Genomic DNA, 20,029 nt, shown 5'->3' on the forward strand with positions numbered 1-20,029 from the left:
ACTCTACACAGTTAGGGCCGTGGTGGGAATGGAACCCATGACCTCAGTGCTGTGAGGCAGCAATGGCTAACCATTACACCGTCCATACTGCCATGCCCCTGTATTATTGTTGCAAGCCCTTTTAGTCATGCACTGACCCTATTTTAAACCTGGGGGCACCTAAAAAATACTTTCGCCCCGAGCTCCTTAAGGTCTAGAAACAACCCTGTCACCAATTTAGGATTTTTAAATATTGTTTATTTTCAAATGTAACATGCCACCACATGTTGGCTATACCCCCAATTCAGTACAGGGGAGGAGGGTGCCAAAACATATCCTTGCTCCGGCACCATGGCACCCAGCTACACCTCTGACAGTATCCTGATGATAGGTCAATAGTTATAATGTTGATAAGCAATAGGTCGACATTCATGCATATGGTCAACATGGTGAAAAGGTTGACAGGTTCAAATGGTCAACATGACAATGGTCGACACAGCATACGGTCGACCTTTTGTTTTTTTTTGAATTTTTAGGACTTTTTCATACTTTGCCATCCATATGGACTACAATTCAGAATTGTAAACTGCCAAGCGAAACAAGGCACCTTTCCTGTAGCATGGTGGGCATTTCGACCATTTGGTGTCGATCTAGACACTGTCGTCCTTCTGGCTGCTGACATTTGTAGTGGTAAACTTATAATGTGTTCATCGCTGGACATTCCCCACCCTTTTTATGCTCTGCATGGGAGGTCAGTGAAAAGTGCTAGAACAGTCATATAGAGGTCACAGATTTCTTGTTTTACAGATTGTAGCTGGAGTATATACAATGGGGCTAATTCCAAGTTGATCGCAGCAGGAATTTTTTTTAGCAATTGGGCAAAACCATGTGCACTGCAGGGGGGGCAGATATAACATGTGCAGAGAGAGTAAAGTGCCCTACACACTGAAAGATTATCTGTCCAATCTTTCTGGTTGGATCAAAAATCTGGTAATGTATGGGAGCAAATGACAATTGACCATTTGCTCTCAAACACTGGACAACAGTCAAAAATGGTCTTTCAAACAAATTTGTTAAGTTTGTTTTGTTAAAACAATTGATCTTAACAACCGTTTCTGTCTATTTTCTGGATTTTGGGAGCAAATGGTTGATTGCCATTTGCTCCCAGACATTGCCAGATTTTCTTTCCAATCAGACAGATTGGACAGATAATCTTTAAGTGTGTAGGGCCCTTAGATTTGGGTGGGTTATTTTGTTTCTGTGCAGGGTAAATACTGGCTGCTTTATTTTTACACTGTAAATTAGATTGCAGATTGAACACACCACACCCAAATCTAACTCTCTCTGCACATGTTACATCTGCCTCCCCTGCAGTGCACATGGTTTTGCCCAACTGCTATCAAAATTCATGCTGCGATCAACTTGGAATTACCCCCAGTATTCCTTATAATTCACTAGTGCTTTAAGTTTACATAACATTAGTGAGACACCCACTTTAGAAGCTGAAACTGCCCTTGGTATGTCTTTATACGCAACAATTGGTGGCAATCCGCTATTGCTAAAAATGGCATGTAAAGAGCTGCCCAGAAAAGATAAAAGACGCCCACCGATGCGATCACAAATCTGCGTATCCATTAGTAGAATCACAATGCATACATAAAAAATGATCACCATCCACAGTAGCGGCTGACCCATGCCTACTCAGAATAATGCAATTGCAGTCACACCAGGCGCCATGTTTTTCATTGCAGCGATCACAGATACACGCCTCGAAAACGGCCATCACACGCCTGCCTTTTCCCAACCATTCCCCACAAACACCATGTTACCACGGTCACCTGTCACTCAAATTGCAATCACTTTACACTTAGGCAGCAAGCGCAGAGCAATCACACTTTCTCTTACGTCCTAGAGGATGCTGGGGACTCCGTAAGGACCATGGGGTATAGACGGCTCCGCAGGAGACATGGGCACTGTAAAGCTTTAGAATGGATGTGCACTGGCTCCTCCCTCTATGCCCCTCCTCCAGACCGCAGTTAGTTCCTGTGCCCAGAGGAGACTGGATGCATTGCAGGGGAGCTCTCCTGAGTTTCTCTGAAAAAGCTTTTGTTAGGTTTATTATTTTCAGGGAGCGCTGCTGGCAACAGGCTCCCTGCATCGTGGTACTGAAGGGAGAGAAGCAGACCTACTTAACTGATAGGCTCTGCTTCTTAGGCTACTGGACACCATTAGCTCCAGAGGGTCGGAACGCAGGTGTCGTCCTCGCCGTTCCTCCCCCGGAGCCGCGCCGTCGTCCTCCTCACAGAGTCGGAAGATAGAAGTGAGTATAAGAAGAAAGAAGACTTCAAAGGCGGTAGAAGACTTCAGATCTTCATGAGGTAACACGCAGTGGTAATTGCTCCCAGTTCACACACACAGGCGCCACAGTAAGGGTGCAGGGCGCAGGGGGGGGCGCCCTGGGCAGCATAAATATACCTCAAATATACCTCAAATAAGACTGGCAGAGTACTTATATACTGCGGAGGCAGTATAATTTCAAATCCCCAGTATAAAGATTTAGAGCGGGACCGAAGCCCGCCGTCGGGGGGCGGAGCTTGATCCTCCAGCACTAGCCAGCGCCATTTTCTCCTCAGCATGCTGCAGAGAAGCTGCTCCCGGACTCTCCCCTGCTGTTAACAAGTACAGAGGGCCAAAACTAGGGGGGGGGGGCACATTATTTGGCGAAAAAATTTGGTGATTACACATATATATAAAAAGCGCTGACAGGCTGGGATATTTGTCTCAGTGTACAGTGGCGCTGGGTGTGTGCTGGCATACTCTCTCTCTGTCTCTCCTTGGGGCCTTATTGTGGGTCAGTACCCATAATATTAGGTATCCCAGTGTGTGGGGGTCTCAGTACGTGTGTGTCAACATGTCTGAGGTGGAAGGCTCATCTAGGGAGGAGGCAGAGCAGATGGTGGTGGTGTCTCCGTCGGCGCCGCCGACACCTGGTTGGATGGATATGTGGAATGTTTTAAATGCTAATGTGACTTTATTACAGAAAAGATTGGACAAAGCTGAGTCCAAGGAAAAAGCAGGGAGTCAATCCATAGCTTTGGCTGTGTCACAGGGCCCTTCGGGGTCTCAGAAACGTCCCCTTTCACAGGTAGTAGACACTGATACTGACACGGATTCCGACTCCAGTGTCGACTATGATGATGCTAAGTTGCACCCAAGGGTGGCCAAGAGTATTCAATATATGATTGTTGCCGGAGGCGTATCTAGGGTAGGGCGAGTGGGGCACGTGCCCTGGGCGTTTTGGCAGGCCCAGGAGAGGGGGGCGCCGCCGGCGTCCAGGGCATCATGCCCCACTCACCCCCATTAACCCTAAATGTGAGGGGAGGAGAGCGCAGCGTCTCTCCCTCCCCTCATCGCCGCCAGCACTAGCAGCGCTGCCAGCAGCGCTGCTGTGTCCGGTCTCCGGCGTTAGCCAATCAGAGCTTGTGGACCGGCTCCTGATTGGCTGCCGGTCCGCGAGCTCTGATTGGCTAGCAAACCGGCGCCAGACAGCCGCCGGAGACCTGGAGCGGTGAGGGGAAGGAGAGGCGCTGCGCTCTCCTCCCCTCACATAGCAACAACTTACAAGCGGCCGGTAAGTGACGGGGGGGGGGGGGGGGCGGCGGCACAGTGGGGCATGTATCTGGCACCAAATGGGGCATGTAACTGGCACTGAGTGGGGCCTGGCACTGTGGGGCATGTATCTGGCACTGTGGGGCATGTAACTGGCACTGTGGGGCAATGTAACTGGCACTGTGGGGCAATGTATCTGGCACTGTGGGGCATGTAACTGGCACTGTGGGGCATGTATCTGGCACTGTGGGGCATGTAACTGGCACTGTGGGGCAATGTAACTGGCACTGTGGGGCAATGTATCTGGCACTGTGGAGCAATGTATCTGGCACTGTGGAGCAATGTATCTGGCACTGTGGGGCATGTATCTGGCACTGTGGGGCATGTAACTGGCACTGTGGGGCAATGTATCTGGCACTGTGGGGCAATATATCTGGCACTGTGGGGCAATGTACCTGGCACTGTGGGGCAATGTACCTGGCACTGTGGGGCAATGTACCTGGCACTGTGGGGCAATGTATCTGGCACTGTGGGGCAATGTATCTGGCACTGTGGGGCAATGTATCTGGCACTGTGGGGCAATGTAACTGGCACTGTGGGGCAATGTATCTGGCACTGTGGGGCAGGTATCCGGCACTGTTAGGCATTGTATCCGGCACTGTGGGGCAATGTAACTGGCACTGTGGGGCAATGTAACTGGCACTGTGTGGCATGTATCTGGCAATGAGTGGGGCATTTATCTGGCACTGAGTGGGGCATGTATCTGGCACTGTGGGGCAATGTAACTGGCACTGTGGGCCATTTTCAGTGGCCACATCCCTTCTGGAGCATGGCCACACCCCTTCTGGAGCATGGCCACACCCCTTCTGGAGCGTGACCACACCCCTTCTGGAGCGTGACCACGCCCATTTTTCACCGCACGCGCACATGCTTCTTTTTGTGTGGTTTTTTTTGGGGGGGGGGGGGGGGGGGGGGGGCACCATTTTCCATCTTGCCCTGGGCTCCGAAAACCCTAGTTATGCCTCTGATTGTTGCACTAAAAGATGTTTTGCATATCACTGAGGACCCCTCTGTCCCTGACACGAGGGTCTGCATGTTTAAGGAAAAGAAACCTGAGGTAACTTTTCCCCCATCTCACAAGCTGAACGCCCTATTTGAAAAAGCTTGGGAAACTCCAGATAAGAAACTGCAGATTCCCAAGAGAATTATTATGGCGTAACCTTTCCACTCCCAGGACAGGTTACGGTGGGAATCCTCACCCACGGTGGACAAGGCTTTAACGCGCTTGTCAAAAAAGGTGGCACTACCATCCCCTGATACGGCAGCCCTCAAGGATCCTGCTGATCGCAGACAGGAAACTACCTTAAAATACGGGTGCCCTACTAAGGCCAACAGTAGCATCGGCATGGGTGGGTAGCGCAGTTGCAGCGTGGGCAGATACCTTGTCATCTGACATTGACACCCTAGATAAAAATACCATTTTGTTGACCTTGGGTCACATTAAAGACGCAGCATTTATATATGAGAGAAGCTGTGAGAGATATTGGGCTGTTGGGTTCAAGAGCCAATGCCATGGCAATTTCTGCTAGATGGTCCCTGTGGACTCGCCAATGGACAGGTGATGCTGATTCAAGACATATGGAGACTTTGCCTTACAAAGGTGAAGTTTTATTTGGGGAGGGCCTCGCGGATCTGGTTACCACAGCTACCGCGGGTAAATCTTCTTTTTTGCCTTATGTTCCCCCACAGCAAAAGAAAACACCTCAATATCAGATGCAGTCCTTTCGATCGCATAAGTTCAGAAAGGGTCGGGCTCTTCCTTCCTCGCCAGAGGTAGAGGGAAGAGAGCGCCTGCTACGGCTAGTTCCCAGGAACAAAAGTCCTCCCCGTCCTCTACAAAATCCACTGCATGATGCTGGGGCTCCGCTGAGGGAGTCCGCGCCGATGGGGGCACGTCTTCGACTCTTCAGCCAAGTCTGGATTCAGTCGGACTTGGATCCTTGGGCAGTAGAAACTGTATCCCAGGGATACAAACTAGAATTCGAAGATGTGCCTCCTCACCGATTTTTCAAATCGGCCTTGCCAGTTTCCTCCCCAGAGAGTGAAACAGTGGCAGCTGCCATACAGAAGCTGTATCATCAGCAAGTGATTATCAAGGTTCACCTGCTACAACAGGGGAAGGGTTTTTATTCAAGCCTTTTTGTGGTCCCGATACCGGATGGCTCGGTCAGGCCCATTCTGAATCTTAAATCCCTGAACCTGTATCTGAAAAGGTTCAAATTCAAGATGGAATCTCTCCGGGCAGTGATCTCCAGCCTGGAAGGGGGGGATTTTATGGTGTCACTAGACATAAAGGATGCATACCTTCATGTCCCCATATATCCTCCTCATCAGGCGTACCTGAGATTCGCTGTACAGGATTTTCATTACCAATTTCAGACGTTGCCGTTTGGGCTTTCCACGGCCCCGACAAGGTAATGGCGGAAATGATGGTGCTCCTGCGCAAGCAAGGAGTCACAATTATCCCGTACTTGGACGATCTCCTGATAAAGGCGAGTTCAAGAGAAAAATTGTTACAAAGCGTATCTCTCTCCCTGAGAATACTACAACAACATGGCTGGATCCTAAATCTACCAAAGTCGCAGTTGGTTCCAACAACTCTACTGTCGTTTTTGGGCATGATTCTGGACACAGAAAAACAAAAGGTCTTTCTCCCAGAGGAACAAACCCAAGTACTCCAGAACATGGTCAGAGACCTGTTAAAGCCAAAAAGAGTGTCAGTTCATCAATGCACTCGTGTATTAGGAAAGATGGTGGCGGCCTACGAGGCCATTCCATTCGGCAGGTTCCATGCAAGGACTTTTCAGTGGGACCTTCTGGACAAGTGGTCAGGGTCCCACCTGCACATGCATTGGAAGATTGCCCTGTCCCCCCGGGCCAGGGTATCTCTCCTGTGGTGGCTCCAGAGTACTCACCTTCTAGAGGGTCACAGGTTCGGCATTCAAGATTGGGTTCTTGTGACCACAGACGCGAGCCTCCGAGGATGGGGAGCAGTCACACAGGGAAACAATTTTCAGGGAATATGGTCAAGCCAAGAGGCTTGCCTACACATCAATGTGCTGGAATTGACGGCCTCAAACAAGCAAAGAATTTTCTTCGCAACCTACCTGTTCTGATCCAGTCAGACAACGTCACGGCCGTGGCGCATGTGAACCGCCAGGGCGGGACAAAAAGCAGAGCAGCAATGGCAGAAGCCACCAGGATTCTTCGCTGGGCGGAAAATCATGTAAGCGCTCTGTCAGCGGTCTTCATTCCAGGAGTGGACAACTGGGAAGCAGACTTCCTCAGCAGACACGATCTCCATCCAGGAGAGTGGGGACTTCATCGGGAAGTCTTTACAGAGGTGACAAGTCGTTGGGGACTTCCTCAAATAGACATGATGGCATCACGCCTCAACAGGAAGATTCGGACGAATTGTTCCAGGTCGAGGGACCCTCAGGCAGCGTCGGTGGACGCCCTACGGACACCGTGGGTGTTTCAGTCGGTCTATGTGTTCCCTCCACTTCCTCTCATCTCAAAAATATTGAGAATCATAGGCCCTCATTCCGAGTTGTTCGCTCGGTAAATTTCATCGCATCGCAGCGTTTTTCAGCTTAGTACGCATGCGCAATATTCGCACTGCTACTGCGCCAAGTAATTTTACAATGAAGATAGTATTTTTACTCACGGCTTTTTCTTCGCACCGGCGATCGTAGTGTGATTGACAGGAAATGGGTGTTACTGGGCGGAAACACGGCGTTTTAGGGGCGTGTGGATAAAAACGCTACCGTTTCCGGAAAAAACGCAGGAGTGGCCGGAGAAACGGGGGTGTGTCTGAGCGAACGCTGGGTGTGTTTGTGACGTCAAACCAGGAACGACAAGCACTGAACTGATCGCAGATGCCGAGTAAGTCTGAAGCTACTCTGAAACTGCTAAGAAGTGTGTAATCGCAATATTGCGAATACATCGGTCGCAATTTTAAGAGGCTAAGATTCACTCCCAGTAGGCGGCGGCTTAGCGTGAGCAACTCTGCTAAATTCGCCTTGCGAGCGATCAACTCGGAATGAGGGCCATAAGACGAACAAGAGTGCAGACGATACTCATTGTTCCAGATTGGCCTCGAAGGGCCTGGTATGCAGATCTTCAGGGACTGCTCTCAGAAGATCCGTGGCCTCTTCCTCTCAGGGAGGACCTGCTACTACAGGGGCCGTGCGTGTTCCAAGACTTACCGCGGTTACGTTTGACGGCATGGCGGTTGAACACCAAATCCTAGCTAAAAAGGGTATTCCAGAGGAGGTCATCCCTACTCTTATTAAAGCTAGAAAAGATGGTACGGCGAAACACTATCACCGTATCTGAAGAAAATATGTGTCTTGGTGTGAAGCCAAGGATGCTCCTACTGAGGATTTCCAACTAGGACATTTTCTCCATTTTCTACAGTCAGGTGTGGATATAGGCCTGAAGATAGGCTCCATTAAGGTGCAGATTTCTGCCTTATCCATATTCTTTCAGAAGGAATTGGCTTCTCTCCCAGAAGTCCAGACTTTTGTAAAAGGAGTGTTGCACATCCAACCTCCTTTTGTGCCCCCAGGGGCACCATGGGACCTTAACGTGGTGTTACGGTTCCTTAAGTCACACTGGTTTGGACCGCTTCAAACAGTTGAATTGAAGTTTCTCACTTGGAAAGTGGTCATGTTATTGGCCTTGGCATCTGCGAGGCGGGTGTCCGAATTGGCGGCCTTGTCTTACAAGAGCCCCTATCTGATTTTCCATGCGGATCGAGCAGAGTTGAGAACTCGTCCTCAATTTCTGCCTAAAGTGGTTTCGTCATTTCATATGAACCAACCTATTGTGGTGCCTGTGGCTACGGGAGCCTTGGAGAATTCCAAGTCCCTTGATGTAGTCAGGACCTTAAAGATTTATTTAGCCAGAACGGCTACGGTTAGGAAAACAGATGCACTGTTTGTCCTGTATGCAGCCAACAAGGTTGGCACTCCTGCGTCTAAGCAGACTATTCCTCGCTGGATCTGTAACACGATTCAGCAGGCTCATTCTACGGCTGGATTGCCGGTACCAAATTCAGTAAAGGCCCATTCCACTAGGAAGGTGGGCTCTTCTTGGGTGGCTGCCCGAGGTGTCTCTGCATTACAGCTTTGCTGAGCAGCTACTTGGTCGGGGTCAAACACTTTTGCTAAGTGCTACAAGTTGATACCCTGGCTGATGAGGACCTCGTGTTTGCTCAGTCGGTGCTGCAGAGTCATCCGCACTCTCCCGCCCGTTCTGGAGCTTTGGTATAAACCCCATGGTCCTTACAGAGTCCCCAGCATCCTCTAGGACGTAAGAGAAAATAAGATTTTAAACCTACCGGTAAAATCTTTTTCTCCTAGTTCGTAGAGGATGCTGGGCGCCCGTTCCAGTGCGGAAACTCTGCAAGACTTGTATATAGTTATTGCATACTTAAGGGTTAAGTTATAGTTGAGATCGGCCTCTGGCTGATGCTGTTTTGTTCATACTGTTAACTGGTTATTGTATACCATGTTGTACGGTGTGTATGGTGTGGGCTGGTGTGTATCTCGCCCTTAGATAACAAAATCCTTTTCCTCGTTCTGTCAGTCTCCTCTGGGCACAGTCCTAACTGAGGTCTGGAGGAGGGGTATAGAGGGAGGAGCCAGTGCACACCCATTCTAAAGCTTTACAGTGCCCATGTCTCCTGCGATGCCGTCTATACCCCATGGTCCTTACGGAGTCCTCAGCATCCTCTACGGACTAGGAGAAAAAGATTTACCGGTAGGTTTAAAATCTTATTTTGACCTCCACGCACGTGCAATGCATTCACAGCGGATGCGTAGTCTGACATTAATAGCTCACTGCGTGCGTTCTCACATTTGCAAATTATGGTAATCTAGGTGATTCATCACGTCCTACGGGCACTCTTCACACTGTCGTAAGGGGCTACGCCCCCTTAACCCCAGCACGACTTTGTGGTTGGGGGATTTACGGGTGCGGTGGACAGGGGGATGGGGGAGGGTGACCGGAGGTGGCATGGGTGGGGGAGGGCCACTTAGAGTGGTTGGGTGGATGGGGGAGGGTATTTGGAGGTGATGTGTGCAGGCTAGGGGCAGGGGAGTGGGGTAGAAGGATGTGGGAGGTTGGTCTGAGGTGCAGAGAGTGGTGGAGTGGTAGGGTTTTTGGGGGGGGTTGTGAGTGGCGGGGCAGGTATGGTGGTGCCTTGGTTGGTGGAGGGGCTTGTGAGGCACAGCGGCTGTTGAATGGCTGAGTGCGGTGTTGTGGCGGGTGGGGTAGGGGGTCCGGAGGAGCTGTGGGTGTTGGAGGGTTGGTTAAGTTGGTGCCGCACCAACAGGAGGGGTAGGGGTTCAGGAGGCGTTGCGGGTGGGTGTGTAGTTGGTTTGGGTGGGCAGGGGTTGGAAGCGTGAATGTTTGTGTTGTGGGTGGGGCTGGAGGAGTGGTGCTGCAGGTGGGGGAGAAGAGGGTGTGGGCTTGGGGTGCCTGAGGTAGGTGAGTGGTATGTGGGTCAGTGTTGAGGGTGGTGGGGGGTCGGTTGTGCTGCTGTGGACAGGTAATAGGTGCAACAGGCTGTGGACAGACAAATAGTGTGATTTGAGGGTATTAGGTGCGTCAGTGTTTGAGACTCCTCCAAAAAGTTGAATTGGCCAGATATGTGACTGTATGAGTCGGGCGTCCCATTGGCGGGATGCACTAACCTGTTCTGCTGCGGAAAGACTCCGTTCTGCGTCCCCGACTGACCAGCGCTGTCCCTCGCTCCCAGTCCCTGTAGTTGTCTTATCTCCCATTGCGCCTCTTCCATGCTGCGGCCACTCTGATCTGTGCGTTGTGTCTTGCGCACGCGCATATGACCCAGCCTCCCTCCTTCTGTCGTCCCACAGGCCAGTGTGCGCATGTTATGCGCATGAGACAACGAAGAGATGAAAGGGTCCAATGCGGTGAGGAGGCGGAACGGAAGATGCGTAAACTACAGGGACGGTCATCGAAGGTCTGTGCCGGCCAGCGGGAGATGCAGAGAGGGGTTTTTTTGGCAGCGGAAGAGGTTACTACATCCCAGGCTAAGTCTGCAGACAGAGGTAGCTCCGGCGCAACCGCAATGGTCAATGGTGAGAGTTTCGTCCTTGCCGCCCAGCATGGCACCTCCATGTCTATCTGCGGCAGGTGCTCATATAGCGGTGCCTGACCTAGCGTCCCTTGGCCTGGAGTGTAGGTGTGATCCGCCAGTCATGGTATCTACCTGGCAGAGGAGCTGCGGGCGGCCACCTGCTGCCTGCAACTACCCTCCATATCCGTTGTGTTCCCCTCACTGCAGATGCTGTCACTGGCCATGGTGTACCTCTTACTGCTGCTCCGGTTAGGCATGGTCACCTCCCTATACTGTAGGATGGTAGTGTCACTGGGCGCCTTGTTCCTCAGTCTGCTGCTGGCACGGGGCATGGTGTAGCTCCCTGCAGATGCAATTTCCGCCCATCGGTGTGACTCCGTCCAGCGTTAGCCACACAGTCACAGAGTGACAGATCTGGGCTAATATATAGGCCCTGTATACGCAACCAGTTCAGCAACATGCCCGCGACACTCCCATAACACTGTACATCTTCATGGATCTGAATAGCCACCTCCCAGTCCTGTCCAGGAATGTCCAGTACATTCCCAGTACATTTCTGGAATCATGCATCTCAATCGGCACTGTACCTCAGTGTGTACACACCATGGAACACATCTGCTGTACGGGTTTTCAGGGATATTTGCGCATGTGCAGTAGCAAAAAAACCTCATCTCTGTGAACATGCGACTCAGAATCAGGCCCTATATATCTTTGTTGTTATATACAATGTATATTTGTTTTACACCAACTGCACTGGTCATTTGAATTTTTGCAGGGAAACACAGATACGTAATATACTGTATATGTGTTCATTGGTATTCGTGCAATCACTGGTTTATAGTTTTGTTTTGTACATTGAGGTGATTGGCTGTTCTAAAAACTACTAGAATTTTCATGTTTATTACCTCTCTCTCTCTCTCTCTCTCTCTCTCTATAGACTGTATATAAGTATGTTATACTCTGCACACACCTAGTTATGGCCCTGCTGGTGACGTGTCCTGTCAGGGATGATACACCGCTTTACAGAAGGCCGAGCTTCTCTAGTAAACAGAAATATGATGAAATGGGGAATCTATTAAACCTCAGTTTATTGTGTACTATTGAAACCCACACATATCGTATGCCGGTTCCAAGTCCAAACCACTAAATTTGCTATCTTGCAGTATGGAGGCTCAAACCTGAAAACTGCAGGCTACGTGTGGCGGTCTGCAAGTGCATGCTGTAACTTGTAGTGCCACAAGTGGCATCATAAAATAATAAGTGTTGCTCCATAAAATAAGTAGTAATATTGCTCCCTTAATATATTCATATATGTATTTTGCCCCTTTACAGTAAATCATTTATTGCCCCCTTAATAAATAATGAATGGTATCATTATTTGTCTGTCTAGTCTGCCCCCTTTTATGTTCTGAATAGCAAGATACTGTAGATTGTAAATGTCGATCTTATTACTAAATACTGTTAGGAGCTATGGAATTTGAGGTACAGTTTTAACATTAGAAAGTCATGTTTTTTAAACTGCAACAAAAACCACAAAAAAGTGTTGTTTCTGGAAACCGCGTGTAAAAATATTGAATGTACATGCAATGCCGATGTTAGCACAGGTGAGTGATCAGGACAGATGGTACCAGAAATGGGGTGGTAAAATGATGGGTGTTTCTGGGCAGTAGAAGTGATTGCAAAATAATATTGTTTTCATGGGCGTGTTATGGGAGTGTTGCAGACGTGTCAGTGCAAGCTGCTGTTCCCCAGATGCACAGCTGCTGTCATAGAGGCCACAGCCAGACCTGGAGATACTGCACCTGCCATAGGGTGGCGTCTAAAGAATCACTGCCGTTATTACAGCATGCAAAGACGCAGAAAGCGGGCGTCTCAGGCATATAGCACAGTCAGATGAACACTACTATACCAGGGGACAGCTGATGCGAGCATCCGCATATTGGCCCTCATTCCGAGTTGATCGCACGGTAGCAGTTTTTTGCAGCCGTGCAATCAGATAGTCGCCGCCAAAGGGGGAGTGTATTGTAGCTTAGCAAGTGTGCGATCGCTTGTGCAGGGGAGCGGGGCAAAAAGTTTTTGTGCAGTTTCTGAGTAGGTCTGAACTTACTCAGCCGCTGCGATCTCTTCAGCCTGTCAGGTCCCGGAATTGACGTCAGACACCCGCCCTGCATACGTCTGGACACGCCTGCGTTTTCCACGGCACTCCCAGAAAATGGTCAGTTGCCACCCAGAAACGCCTTCCTGCTGTCAATCACCTTGCTATCGCCGCTGCGATTGTTTTCTTTGTAAGGTCCTATGCTGCCCTGCGTTTCCGTCGCCGATCAGTGACACGTCTGCGCATTGTGGTCGCGGTGTATGCGCAGTTCTGACTCGATCGCACAGCTGCAAATAACTGCAGCATGAGATTGGGTCGGAATGACCCCCATTATCGCTCCCGCAAGTTTGGCAACAGACGCAGGAGTGGACACAACAGCACCATCTCTGAATCTGGTCCACACAGTATAATGACGGGACACCTGCAGATGAATAGGAAAGATGCTATAGGATCTAGAAACAAGAACCCTCCCTGCACACTTACCACCACCTGTGTCATACACCCACTGTACATTAATGCAGCGATGATCATTTCTTACCATATGTTGCTTTTGTGTTGTTTGCCCATTCTTTTACTACTTCAATATTATGTTTCATCACAGCCATAATCTGCAGTGCCAGAGCTGCCTCAAAACTAGCTACTTTCCCAAACTGCGGGAGTCTCCATTCTGTCCGCTTCGCTGCCAAATCCACATGAAATATCTCATCTCCGTCCATCTCAAACATGACCTCCCCAGTTGGCTCCAGTGTCTGGTAGGTGTCTGATTCAGTCAGCACATTGTCCACTGCAGAAGAGACAGGTAAAACCATTAAAAGTAGCATGCATAGCATTGTAACTAAGGATATTATTAACTGGCAGCTATTTATATAGTGCACACATATTCCACAGCGCTCTACAGAGAGTATTTTGCTGATCACATCAGTCCATACTTGCCGGCTTTCTGGCTAGTCGGTGGTAAGGTTGACAGAACATGGGACAGTCCAGGGGCATGGAGGTGCAATCACATCATCACAGCCTGCTCCCACTACAGTATACATTACCGGCATTGTAAAGGGTGGGGCAGGGATACAGTGACAATTCAGTGCGATTCTCGTCATCGCCCACCAACTTTTCCTCCGTAAGCGGGCAGCTGCGGGGGGTGAGCGGGCAGTAGTGTGTGTGTGTGGGAAGGGAGGGAGGGGTCATGTGTAAATTGGCTCCTGTAGGCTTGCCCACTTTACCGTGTGGCCATGAGTGTCATTCGATTTTCAGGAGCCTCCCAGCTGTTCTAGGTCAGTATGAATTCAGGGACGTGCAGTCAGGGGAGGCAGTGCCTCCCCTGTCATTAATGAGTAAAATAATACAAAGAAGATACTTATGACACATAAGTATCTTCTTTATTATTTTACCTATCATTATATGTGTTAAAATCAATTTGGGAGGCACCGATCGTGGTGCCTCCCGTAGTGATTGGGAAAGGTATGGGGAGCGGGGGGCGGGCGCAGGCGGGCCCTAGCAATGGGCTGGAAAAGCCCATTGAAATAACATGGGAAAGCGGCACCATTAGTGGTGCCGCTTTCCTACAGGGACGTGCTTTCAACCTATGAAAGCACGTCCCTGTGAGTGTAGCCACAGTGATTGGCCAGCGGATCCGTCACTGGATCCGCTGTCAATCACTGTGTGGGCGTCGGTACCAGCGGAGGTGCGGGCGGCGGAGGTGCGGGATGCGGCGGGCCGGGCGGCGGAGGTGCTGGCGGCGGAAGCGGCGGCGAGACGCGGCTTTCAGGCTCCTTGTGCAGAGTTTGGCAGCGGAAGCGGTACCCATTTCAAAAATGGCGCCTCAGCGTCATTTTTGAAATTCAAGATGGCCGCCGCGAGCCAATAATGGCTCGCCGCGTCATCGCCCCGCCCCCTCCCGCTGACTTATATAAGTCAGCGCGAGGCAGCGGCTGTCAGTCCGACGGCGGAGGAGGAGCGGAGAAGAGCTCCTAAAGACTGAAGACGCCGTGGAAGTCCTGGATGGGCGGCGGCTATGCAAAAGAGCTTAGCAGCCGCCGCCCACCAGGTTTAGACGCCGGAGGAAGACCCCAGAAGCCCTGGGGAGGTGGCGCCCTCCCAGGTGAAGACGCCGGAAGCCCTGGGAAGGCGGCGGCCATGCAAAAGAGCTTAAAGGCCGCCGCCCCCAGGTGAAGACCCAGTTTAATAAAGGATTTTTTAAAGAATGTGTTGTGGTTTTTTTTCAATATTTTCTTTACAGGTGGACTACAGGTGCCAGCGGGCCCTTTATGTCCGGGCATGCTGGCACTTGTGGTTCTCCAAGTGCCAGCATGCTGGGGCAGGCTTGCTGGGACCTGTAGGCCACCTGTAAAGAACAATATTACTATTCTTTGCAAGTGGACTACAGGTGCCAGCGGGCCCTTTATGTTCGGGCATGCTGGCACTTGTGGTTCTCCAAGTGCCAGCATGCTGGGGCAGGCTTGCTGGGATCTGTAGGCCACCTGTAAAGAACAGAACATACAATGAACCTCGCACCCACCGCCACCAGGGGTGCGGGGCATAGCACTGGGGTTGTTGCTCGGGAGGGGGGACCCCATTTAGATTTTTTGGGGGCCCCACTTTCCGAGGAATTCCAGCCCTGGGCTGACTGGTTTGGGGGGTGTTTAATGGCATGGCAGGGGGACCCCACACTGAGTGTCTCCCCTGCTATGGCATTACCCCCCCTGGCTGGTTCTGCCTGGTGCTGGTTTTAGTGGTGTGGGGGGACTGCACTTTTTTTTTTTCCGGTGGGGGGGCGGGGGTGTTTAGCTGCAGTGCCTCGCCAGGCCCTGACCTCACCGCACGTCACTGGTATGAATCAGTCCCTGTTATACTTTTCTCACAAATTGATGACATTTTTCTGCATTTACATATTTAGGGAGACAATTGGCCTGATAGTGTATGAGATGTACACGCCCACCTGACACTGGACACACCACACAGCTCCTCCCCCTCACATAATAGGCTCTTCATAGCATGCTGACTAAAAGAATGGATGAAGACTGCTCTATGTCAAAATGCACAAGCTCATACAAATGTGGACGATGTAACATCTGCAAATACCTACACCCAAATAGTAAGAACTTTACTGATGAGGGAATACAAAGGAATATAGGATAAAGGACTTTCTGCAGCGGGGTACACTGTGTTCCACAGGGAATACGTCAGGGTGTAGAGCGGGATCTTGGATCCAGATGCACCATCAGGCAAAGCTTTGACTGTCCCAGGATGCATTGGGGCCTCCTCTATAACCCCGCCTCCAGACACTGAGAGCTCAGTTTCGAGTGGTGCCTGCAGGTCATCTAACAGGTGGGCTGCCCTGGGCAGCCCTGAAAAAGCTGAAGACTTCAAGGGCTGCAGTGCTGTTATTTCAGGGTGACATACTGTGCTGTGTCTCCGTCACTTCCCACGCGGTGTCGCATACTCCCACGGCTCATATCCCGGGTACTTGCGGTGGAGACTCTCCGGCTTAGGCACATGGTCGCATATGCTCTCCTGGTTCGCATGGCTGCTACGAAGAGAGGAGGTAAGAGGGTCCCCCAGATGGGACCCGCCACTAAATCATGTTCCTGTCGCAGTCTAGGGAGACGGACTGTGACGCTGGTGTGGACACTGTTACCGAGCAGGGACCCCACTATATCCGCCAGGGCATAGGAGTACAGGTCGGGTGTACTAACGCCTCTATTGGTAAGGCTCCGTAGTACCGGCGGTGAGGCCCATCATAGGGGAGTCGGCCCTTGACCTGCAGCCCCTCCCCCGGCCCAGGGCACCATCTCCTCGCAGATTTCCCGCCATGGACCTGCCTCACACTCTCCCTCAGTTCCTCACAGAGACGCTGGGTGCCATCTTCTGAGCATAGCTTCGGCTGGTCTCCGGGACTGCAGGGCAAGGTCTGCCCTGTAAAGCTGCCTGCACACAGCGCTGAGACTTTACAGACAATTGAGTATTCTACATGTCTTTATACAGATAGCGTTAGTTAAGAAAGAGTGTACCTGTTACAGAATATATTGTACGAGTATTCTGATATATACCTCCGGTCTAGGACCATGCTGTGTGTTATATATATATATATATATATATATATATATATATATATATATATATATATATATATATATATATTCTAGTCCAGTGCAGTTTTATTGTGCTTATAATAATCTCTGCATTGCCTGTGAGTGCATGTGACTGTACCTGCTGTATGGTTTCACTCATGTGTATCCCATCTAAGGTAGCTATCACTATATTCTATACCCGGAGGAACTAGGTGCGTCAGGGTCCTCTAATATAGTGTACACAGTACTTATCGCTATATGGATATTGTGTTACAGTCACGTACAGCAGGATTTAGTTCATAAGTATTATGACGCTGTTTGTGTACTTTGTCCGCAAGTTGTGTACTTCATCGTACTAATAGCCTGATTGTTGCTTTATTACAATGTCTAACAATAAGGGCAGTAAAACCCTGGAAGCTCCTGTAATTTACAGGGTATGCTCCAGAGGTTTTCCTGAGGGGGAAGTATTGTGTGATGGTCTGTGTACTACAGTAAATGTCATACACCTCCCAGTCAGCCTGCAGCTCTTGTAACTACAATGGAGCCACCCTGGGCTATGTTCACCACCCTCCTGGGGACACTGGTGGACCATTTAGCCCCCCTGTGGGACCTCCGGTGTCACTGCCACCACAAGTTGTCCCTATAGTAAATCCGCCTTGGGCGGAAAATTTGTCGACCCAGCTGCACAAGTAGAATCAGTCTTAGACAGAAATCTACTCCAGGTCAATCCCGTGTCTCTGGGTCCTCTAAGCGGGCTGCTATCTCCTCACAATCCACTGACCTCTCTGATGTTTAATCTGACGAGGAGGGGGAGCATACGGTCCTGTCAGACTCTGAATCATGTGTTATTGACAAGGATTCTACCTTACAGGTTGATGTCCCTGGTCTGGTGGATGCTATTAAGCAGATCCTTCAAATCACTGAGGATGTGGATTCCACTACAGTGGCCAAGAAAACTGATATGTTTAAACAACAGGAGGTGGTTAAAACTGTATTAACCCATTCTGATCATCTTGTGGACATCAGGATGGAACCCTGGTCTACTCCAGGTAAGAAATTCTCGTTTCCTAAACGGGCCTTGGCTCGCTATCCTCTCCCTGCAGAGTTATGTAGTAAATGGGAAAACCCACTGCCGGTGGATTCTCACGTCACCTGTCTCGTGGTGTTGTCTACTCTGCCTGTCACCACTGTCACCTCACTGAAGGAACTGACAGATAAGCGTGTGGAGGGATGCCTGAAGTCTATATATTACCTCGCAGGGGCCATCCAAAGGCCCACCATAGCTGCCTCTTGGGCCGCAAAGGGTATTGAGGTGTGGGTTCAGGCGTTAGAGGATGAGCTGCCCGAGGATATTTCTGACAAGGCCAGACAATACCTGTCTCACATATGCACCGCCGCCTACTACATTCAGGAGGCTTCCTCTGAGGCGGGGGTACTTGCAGCCAAAACATCATCCACGTTTGTCCTGGCTCACCGCATACTGTGGTTATGGTCGTGGAAAGTGTCTTTGGACTCCAAGAAGACCTTGGAGGTACTCACCTTTACTGGGGACATTTTAGTTGGAGAGGACCTAAATAAAATAGTGTCTGAATTAGCAGCTGCTAAGACTGCTTTTCTTCCTCCTACTAATCCTTCTGCTCAGAAGGCGAAGACTACCACTTTTCGTTCCTTTCGATCTCAAGGGAAAGCCAAGGGTCAGTTTTACCCCAGACAATCTCGTGCTTCCAATGCCACCAAGCCCAAGACGAAACAGTCCTGGGCAGCCTGTCAGCCTGCTGCAATACAAGACAAGCCTGCCGCATAACAGGGCGGGCCTCCCCCCGGGGGACCCCAGGGTGGGAGGCCGACTTCTACAGTTCACCCAGGTCTGGTTAAAGACCACTTCAGATGCTTGGGTACTGGAAGTTGTCTCTCACGGGTACGCTGTCTCCTTCAAGAGGCGTCCCCCTCACCAGTCCTGTGCTACGTTACTCCATTCGGATCTGTTAAAGGCTCAGGCACTGCAAACGGTGGTTGGTTCTCTTCTGAGTACAGGAGTGGTTGTGTCGGTACCTCAGTCCCAGCGTGGCAGAGGCTATTATTCGACCCTGTTTCTTGTGCAGAAACCCAATGGGTCTTTTCGGCCTATTTTTAACCTCAAGTCACTGAACAAATTTGTGAGGGTCGCCAAGTTTCATATGGAAACATTGCGCTCGATTGTGCTGGCGATGGAACCCGGAGATTACATGGTATCCCTGGATATACAGGATGCTTATCTGCATATTCCTATTGCCATATCACATCAGCAGTTCCTGCGGTTTGCTATTGGCAACAGTCACTACCAATCCCAGGCTCTGCCATTCGGACTGGCCACGGCTCCTCTGATCTTCTCCAAGGTTATGGCCATGATGACGGCACACCTCCGTCACCAGTGAGTCAGACTACTGCCGTACTTGGACGACCTGCTGATTCTGGTGAGTTCCCACAATATCCTCCTCAGTCATCTACAATTGACAGTGAGTTGCTTACAAGCCCATGGATGGCTGATCAACTGGAAGAAGTCCTCGCTGGTCCCAGCTCAGTACATTGTGTACCTAGGGGCACTCCTGGATACACACAGTCAGAGACTGTTCCTGTCTCCAGACAAGGTCCTGAAAATCCAGGACAGGATAAGATACTTCGTCTGTCGTCCCAGAGTGTTGATTCACTCGTTGATGCAGGTACTTGGCCTGATGGTGTCGACGTTCGACATGGTGGAGTAGGCTCAATTTTATTCCTACCCTCTGCAATGATAAATTCTTTCCAAGTGGGACGGCCTGCCTCATCGGATCAGAACTCAAATGATCTCCTTGACTCCGGAGGTTCATTTGTCGCTGACCTGGTGGCTACAGGACCAGCAATTGAGCAGGGGACGTCCCTTCTGGATCCCTGACTGGGTCCTCCTGACGACAGATGCCAGTCTGAGGGGATGGGGAACGGTGTTGGAGCAACATTCTTTTCAGGGCTGGTGGACCAAGGAAGAGTCACTCCTTCCAATAAACATCCTAGAGTTGAGGGTGGTGTTCAATGCATTAATCACTTGCCCTGCCTCTGGTACAGAACATACCGGTTCAGGTACGGTCAGACAACGCT

General features: G+C 50.4%; 1 protein-coding gene across 1 annotated transcript in view; it reads right to left on the reverse strand.

Annotated features, from left to right (window-relative positions):
• Window positions 1-20,029, reverse strand: part of LOC134949571 (mamu class II histocompatibility antigen, DR alpha chain-like) — a 138,069-nt gene that overhangs the window by 33,057 nt on the left and 84,983 nt on the right. Inside the window, exon 2 of the mRNA XM_063938229.1 lies at window positions 13,390-13,635. Within this exon, the coding sequence (XP_063794299.1) occupies window positions 13,390-13,635 (246 nt within the window). The remainder of the gene's footprint in view (window positions 1-13,389; window positions 13,636-20,029) is intronic.

The sequence above is a fragment of the Pseudophryne corroboree genome, chromosome 8 (genome assembly GCF_028390025.1).
Source record: "Pseudophryne corroboree isolate aPseCor3 chromosome 8, aPseCor3.hap2, whole genome shotgun sequence".
Taxonomy (NCBI): Eukaryota; Metazoa; Chordata; class Amphibia; order Anura; family Myobatrachidae; genus Pseudophryne; species Pseudophryne corroboree.